General features: G+C 31.4%; 1 protein-coding gene across 2 annotated transcripts; it reads right to left on the bottom strand.

The window, feature by feature from the left end:
* Window positions 1-234: 234 nt before the first annotated feature.
* Window positions 235-4,084, bottom strand: LOC109818701 (uncharacterized). 2 transcript variants are annotated; one of them, XM_020384232.3, is made up of 3 exons: window positions 3,950-4,084; window positions 1,524-1,682; window positions 235-683 (listed from the first exon to the last, which is right to left on the bottom strand). In XM_020384232.3, exons 1-3 carry the CDS (start codon window positions 3,959-3,961, stop codon window positions 426-428), a joined length of 429 nt encoding a protein of 142 aa, XP_020239821.1. In that variant the 5' UTR covers window positions 3,962-4,084; the 3' UTR covers window positions 235-425. The 2 variants fall into 2 exon arrangements, with proteins under 2 accessions (XP_020239821.1, XP_029124737.1); XM_029268904.2 differs by lacking the exon at window positions 3,950-4,084 and adding an exon at window positions 3,780-3,925.
* Between the last annotated feature and the right edge of the window lie 3,717 nt (window positions 4,085-7,801).

The following is a 7,801-nucleotide window of genomic DNA, read 5'->3' as shown; positions in this document are numbered from 1 at the left end:
AGACTCACTTAAGGAATCATATTGTTTGTTGCCATTATATCACTTTTATGATTTGCTTCACTTGCCAATTAATCAACATCTATGTAATGTTTGGAGCACAACTAACTCAAAATTAAAGTTGGTATTTGGCAAGATCACAAGTAATAGCAAAAACTAGTTTATCTCGGGTATATAGTGTACTCTCGTGGTAATAAAGATCAAAGATAAAATAGAATGGACTGGAGCTAAAAATAATATAATAAAAAAATTCGAATGGCCTTTTTGATTATATGTTGGTAGTCTGAAATAAAACAAAGTTACAATAAATAAAGTTGTGAAAGTAAAATGTGGCTGAAATTGAGGAAAAATCATTTGTTAATTTTATCTAGAAAGAACCGACAGATTTGCACCGAACATTAGATGTGTGACAGTGACAGCATCATGTGCTAGTTACTTGAACTTTTCTTGGTTCTACTAATCTTGAGCAGGGCTTCAAGCAGTATAGGTATGCAAATGCCACGAGCCATGTCCACTTGTTTTGCTTTAGAGGCATCTGAACATGAACCTTTTGGCAATGTTTTCTTCTCCCTTTTTTCTTCTAATTTTAGTGAGTTTGGGAAGTACAAGCGTCCCTTCTCACCCGGTCTTAATCCAATTAGATGGCCAAGGGACACACTGTTGTCTTGAAAGAAAGATGCTGTGGACTGGTTGTTCAAACACAAGAAAACAGTCAAAAGGAGCATTTATTTCACATAGCCTTTTCTGGTGGATTCATCTCCTTCAGTTAGTGGGGGGAGGGGGGCAATTTGCCTTTGATTTTTCTTTAATGAATCTTCTTCATTATTGACTACATCAATATATTAGTAATGCTATTGACACTCTTGTAAATACTCTTTTTCTTATTAGTTAAAAGTTATACTTTGAAAAATCTACTGTTAAATCAAGATAGACTCTTTAAATGAGATATGAGATCTACAAAATTTGTGATTTCTAATAAATATTAACCAATAATAGAATGTTAAAAAGAGTGTGTTTCAGAGAGTCTCAATTCCTTGTATATTAGTTTGGAGATTCAAAATCATAAAAATAGAGGAGAAAAATATAAAAAAAAAATGAGAGAATTGTCTATGCTGAATTGATGTGTATATAGTTTTTTCATTCTGATCCAATCACAAATAGACATATATTACCAAAAAAAGAAAATAATAAATTTATTAACTTTTATAATAAATTATATTATAAATCATATCTAAAATGATTTTTGACTAACTGACTATATAAATATTTTTATAATAACAGTGTAAAAAAAATAATATTTTAAAATAATATTTTTCATGTAGAGTTATATTTTCCTACCTCAATTATATGTTGGTCCTTAAATTAATGGATAGTTTGACCGGAATTATTAACTCCTGTTATTACTGCTTACTAGATAGCTTTCTCTTTATTCCATAGTTATTTTCATTTAATCAAATAGCAAAAGTCTTATATCCAAATCAATAGTGAGAAAGGATAAAAAAATAAGACCAGGGAATGTAGATTACCTCAGTATCAAGGTTGGAGGTTGAGAATGAGGAAAAACTGGTGGAGGGAACATGCAGTGAGTGTGGCTCTACTGGGGCAACTGGGGTTGATTCTGCATCTCTATGTCTCATATTCAAAATGCCAAGACCAAATGGCCATCCAATAGGCCTCTCATCATTCTGAGAATTGATGGCAGCAAAAATTAGCAACATTGCAGATACAATTCAAGTTTAAAAGAAGTGCCAAATGAAATGTTACAAAGTATAATTTTAGCAAAAACGTATATGCATTTATAAAATCATAAGCAGAATGATCACAAGAGTTCTCAAATCCATAAATTGGCATTTCCTCAAGTAGAAGTACTTAAAATCATACAATGAGTATTCCATCACATATTGTGTAATAACCTTCATTTCAGCTATAGAAAGAATTCAACTCAAGAATATGGATTTAGTAAATATAAAGGTGAGCCTGCTCTCTTCATTGAAAGAATAATGAGGACCATGTAAAAGTAAAACAAGTAGTGATAAGTAGAGTAAATACTGGCTATAACAACAGAAACATAGAGCAACATGGAAGGTATCATTGCTGACCAAGTTCAGCAGGTGTAAGCATCATGAAAATCTTTCACAAATTCTAACATTAAATTATTGTTCTATACTGTCCTCCTAGTGGTCCAATCTTGCCGACATGATAATGCAACTCTTCCCTTTCATAAATGTAAAGAAAGAAAGAAATATGATCCACGTAACTGGTAGAAGGGAGGAACATAAAGTATATTTTCAAATAACCAAGAAGCATGCATATCTGTCAGAAGAATCATCTACATAGGTTAGGTTGATAAGATATTGTGTCAGTACTGAGTACTGACCACCTTTTGGTCTCTATTTCAGACACTAAACTCTGTCACCCATCATCTTATGAATCTTCAAGTCATATTTTCAGGAGAAATTGTTACATGGTATACACAACCGACTTTTTCAGTTTACGAGAAAGAGCTAATAGGATTCAATTATGTGTCAAGTGGAGATTGACCGTGACAATGGTACCATGTAATAATTTCTCTATTTACAGAACTATTTATTAATGCAACTTGGTACTATTTTCTTTTTGTTAATTGTACAAACTCTTCTACCAGCATTATGGCTAATGACTAAAGCAAAATAACTTGAATTATAAAGGTAAATAGAACTGAGATAAACCAATGGTGATTAAACTTTCTGCATAATTCGCATTTAACTGGTTTCCACTAGAGCATTAAAAATCATACTCATGATTCAGTGTGGTTTGTATGGGCTCATTTCTCCAGAAATTTCCTAGATCTATTTGTCACCCTTACCGTACACATTTTTAAAAATAGTTTGCTCCATTCGATTTTGGATTTGGCCCACATCATGTGCTTCTGCTAGATTTCCATATCTAGTTACATATTTATATCATATGAAAAGAATAGTAAGTCAAAATGATACATGGATGGTTTTACAGATAATTTTTCCCAGCGAGATTTATTTAAGATAAACCCTGTTCATACACCATCTAATTTAACATTCAATGCTATAAATTTAAAATTGGACCTACCGTTTTCCTTGCTTTAACTCTTTAAGTTGCCAAAATTATGTAACAGTAATCTCCCGGACAGGGTATCAGCACTTGTTACCCCATTTTTTACTAGTATATGACATTCGGTTCAAATCACATTCTTACAATTAAGTTCGGACAACAAACATTGATGGTTTTTGATGAAATGTTGATTCGTATGGCCACCAATTTTCACAACTACTAACATTATATGGTCCTAACTAGAGGCACTAATGGGGTCTTTTCTTCATGTCAGTCCATCTGGAAAGTACAATTTTACAGTGCACACATTGATCATAGACATTGTTTTCTTTTCATTGTGTTATGCCAGCCCATCTGAAAAAGGAAAATTTTACTTACACACATAACTGCATAATGGTGGAGGTTTCTTTCGGCCAATTAAATTTCAGCAAAATAACAAAAAACTCACATGAGAGAGGAAATTCAGTTCCCTTCCCAGTTCCATCAAATACTACTTGCAAGATTAACTATAAGCATAAAAGAAAAACCACATAAAATCTGAGTCTCACAAGCATAAATTTCATCAAATCTAATTCAGACTGCATACAACTCAGAATATAACCAACCACATGAAGAAAGACCAGATACATAGAGATCAAGCATTAATTCCTGTTTAAACACTTCAGAGTCAAGTATCAAAACATACAAACATATATTCATAAATAACAATAACACACCCCAGAATTTTTTTTTTGTTCTTTTGAATGAAAAACCAACTGAAAAAAGAGTGGGAAGGGGAAGAGGGATGCTGAATGGTAGAAGAAAATGAAGAGAGAAGACATGTTCTGAATGTCATAGTTCTATTTGTGCAGAAGAATGACAAAAGAGCACTGAATTTTATTGTTACCTCTGAAACCATGGTGTGTGGCCTTTACCGAGAAGTTGATGCGAAAATGATGATCACGGAGAAAAAACTGAAATTTTGTATTGGAGAGAAACCAAAAGACAATTTACGTGTCTCCTAACTAGTGTAATAGTATCCTTCCTTAAACGTTAGACATTTAAGACTATGGGTCCCACATCGCCTGTTGAACATTGCTTATTGATTGAGATGAAAATAAATTTTGCACACCAAGATAGTGCATCACTGATGTTTCAGGTATTAATTAGCAGTGTTATTCACACACTTTCTTTTAAACTATTATATTATTATTTGAACTAAAATGATGTATACATTTTTTTACAACTTATTCTTGATTTTGGGTAAACAATGCCTAGAATAATTAATAATAGATAAGGGGAGAAGAAAAACCCATACAGAATAAGAAACTAGTAAAACCTTTTCATCTCCAATCTGATAATCATATTCGATATTGGTACTTGAAATTCAGGCTATTAACTAATTTGGTCCTTAACATTTTTATCTAATTTTCGCATGAAGACAAAATTAATTATATGCATAAAAGTGACTAATTCAATATAATTTTGAGATTCTTAAAAAAAAATCTAATTTTGAGATAAAGACTAAACTATATACATGGAAGTGAGGATTTAAATTAATTGATGGTTGCAAAAGTCAAGAATCAAATTATTTTCTTTTCCACGTAGTATTCGTCTTCAGTAAAGAATCATAATTCAAGAAATAAAATAATTAATTGATTGGTAGTTGTATTGGTTATCCTCGACGTATAAAAGGATATAAATTGTATAGCCTTGAAATTGGGAAGATTATGGTCTCTAGGAATGTTCTCTTCCATAAAGAAACCATGCCTTTTGGCCTTAAGTAGATCACATCTCAACCAAACCTCAATCATAAATCAAGATCCTTTTAGCCACACTGCCATTCCTAAGTCGCAACAGATCAACTTATTGAGAAGGAATTTTATGAGCAAAACTTAAATGCAAATCAAGATGCTTCTACACAACCTATCGATGGAATTGAGCAAAATGTCAACACTCAGAATCCAACTTCACAAACACATGATACTACAAGAAGATCATCAAGACAAACCAACCTTCTATCATATCTACACCATTACCAAGTCTCAATTCCCAACCTAAAGTCCTTGCACTCCATAAAAAACTTCATTTCCTATGAGAGATTGTCAACTCAACATAAAGATTTTACTATGCAAATAAGCAATGTCTATGAGCCAACCTATTACCATAAAGTTGTTAGATTCCCTGAATGGAGAGAAGCAATGGCAACGGAATTGGAGGCTATGGATTTCAACAACACCTGGGATATAGTACCATTACCAAAAGAAAAAAAAGGGCTATAAGTTGTAAATGGATCTATAAGGCAAAATACAATGTTGATGGCACTCTAGCCAAAGGAAAAGCCAGACTTGTTGCAAGAGGCTTTATACAAGAAGTTGGCATAGACTTCCTTGACACTTTCTCACCAGTGGCCACTATAACTACTGTTAAGAGTCATTTTATCCCTAGTAGCCATTAAGAAATAGTCTTTCATTCAGCTGGATGTCCAAAAGGCTTTCTTGAATGGATATCTGAGTGAAGAAGTTTATATGAAGATACCACAGGGTTACAAAATAAATCAACAAGATCAAGGTAATCTTGTGTGCAAGCTAAATAGGTCCCTATATGGTCTAAAACAAGCCTCAAGACACCTCGAAATCTCATGGCTTTATTTGGTAGTGGAAACAACATATTTTACCTACTAGTATATGTGGATGACATAATACTAGTAGGGCCAAATACAAATTCTTTACACAAATGCCAAAACCTACTTCCAAATTTGTTCAAACTCAACATTGTGGGAGATCTCAAGTTCTTCCTTGGATTGGAAATTGTTAAGTCCAATCAAGGCATTCACTTATGCTAGAGGAAGTATACTACTTAACTCTTAGAAGACATAGGTTTCAGCAATGCAAAACCAACTATTATTCTAATGGACCCAAATCAACATTTCAGCTTAACTAATGGAGAACCACTTCAAGACCCTTCTACTTATAGAAGGCTGCTAGGGTACATAAGCATATCTAGACCTGATGTTTGTTTTTATAGTAAATAAGTCGAGCCAATTCATGAGCAAACCCAAGACACCATACCTTCAAGCTGTTCATTAGGTTATAAGATACCTAAAGACAACTCTCAAGCAAGGCATCCTTTTCTCTTCGAAATCCAAGTTAAATCTGAGTGCATATGTAGATGCAGACTAGGGAAGTTGTATTGAAAGCAGAAGGTCCACCACAGGCTTTTGCATCTTCATGGGAGATTAACTTTTGACATGGAAATAAAAAAGGCAAGCTATTGTATCTAGATCTTTAGCAGAAGCTGAGTATAGGGCAATTGCTTCTATAACTTCAGAATTATTATGACTTAAATAGCTCTTCAGATTCTTCTAAAATGAACCTCAAATGGTAATGGTGTTGTGTGATAATATTTCAACAATATATCTGTCAACTAACCCTATCTCTCATCAGAGATCAAAACACATAGACATTTGTTAGAGAACATGTTGAATTAGGTTTCATAAGGCTCATCCATGTGAAGACACATTAACCAATAACATATATATTTGCAAAAGCTCTTCCAAGACATAAGTTTGAAGATCTAACAAGCAAGTTGGATCTCTCAAAAACATTTTTCGTCCAACTTGAGGAGGGCTATTACAACATACAATTGTCCATTTATTAGTTGTTATTTTAATTAAGCTGTTCATTAGTTTTTTTTAATCTTTTTTTTATTATTATTTTTTTATAGTTGTTAGTTTAGTCTAGTTTACCTCGTGTAGGTTAGTTTTTTTGTTTTGCCTTTTCTTGAAGTATATATATATATATAGCTTTGTAATTCTTACTTTGTAATTAATAAGAAGTATATTTCATTCAATATCTTTTTCTTTTTCTTCTTGGATCACCTTTTCTTTCTTTTGGTTCTTTGTTCATCTCCTTCATCATTGAAGTAACATTGATAATATCTTTTTACAAAGTGACTATTAGGAAAAGTTTTGATCAATTAATACACAAGATTAGACTTCAGCATCTTAAAGATAATTGTATGCATGAGGGGGAGAAATAAATATTAAAGAATAATGTACTATTTTTCTTCACTAGGTTTTTATCCCACAAGATTTTGTCTAGTAAGATTTTAACGAGACATATTTTAAAATAATAGACATTCAAGGGAGAGTGTTACGAATAATAATTGGTGACTTAATTAGTAGACGACCATACGCCCACATCTCTTTTAGTTACTTTCTTTTATCTTCATAACTAAATTTAAATTTAATAGTTTTTTAAAAGAAATTTTTAATAAATAAAAAACTTATACACACATATATGTATATATATATATATATATATATTAAAATATCTTTATTATTAAATTTTAATTATAATGTAATTCACATATTTAAAAATATTTTTTATTGTAAGTTTTAAGTTTATAATATAGTATTTATCTTGTGAAATGTATACATTAATAATACTAGTTAGCACAATATATCAATTGTAACATTATATATATAATTAGATAGTGAAATTAAATAAATGTAAAAATAATATATTTTTGGATAACTATGTTATTGATACTAAGTAGTTAATATTATTGATAACTAATTTATGTAGAAGAATCTAATTTGTCACTTTTAGTGAGGTCTCTCTTCTTATCACCTTTTATATATATATTTATAACCCAAAATCGAGATCTTGTTTAAGAAGATCAAGTCCAATGTTACTCAATCAATAACTTGTTGGTAATGTAAAATTTGGATATATTATATTTTATAATACATATT

The sequence above is a fragment of the Cajanus cajan genome, chromosome 3 (genome assembly GCF_000230855.2).
Source record: "Cajanus cajan strain Asha chromosome 3, NIPB_CcT2T_4, whole genome shotgun sequence".
NCBI lineage: Eukaryota > Viridiplantae > Streptophyta > Magnoliopsida > Fabales > Fabaceae > Cajanus > Cajanus cajan.
The sequence above is the reverse complement of the archived record's forward strand: the minus strand, read 5'-3'. Positions and strand labels throughout refer to the sequence as shown.

Excerpts from the sequence above, each read along its gene's own strand:
- LOC109818701 (XM_029268904.2), bottom strand. The coding sequence starts at position 3,884 with ATGTCTTCTCTCTTCATTTTCTTCTACCATTCAGCATCCCTCTTCCCC. Across the intron at positions 1,683-3,779 it reads AACAAAAAAAAAATTCTGGG|AATGATGAGAGGCCTATTGG; the intron begins GTGTGTTATTGT and ends ATCAATTCTCAG. Across the intron at positions 684-1,523 it reads CCTCCAACCTTGATACTGAG|TCCACAGCATCTTTCTTTCA; the intron begins GTAATCTACATT and ends TTGAACAACCAG.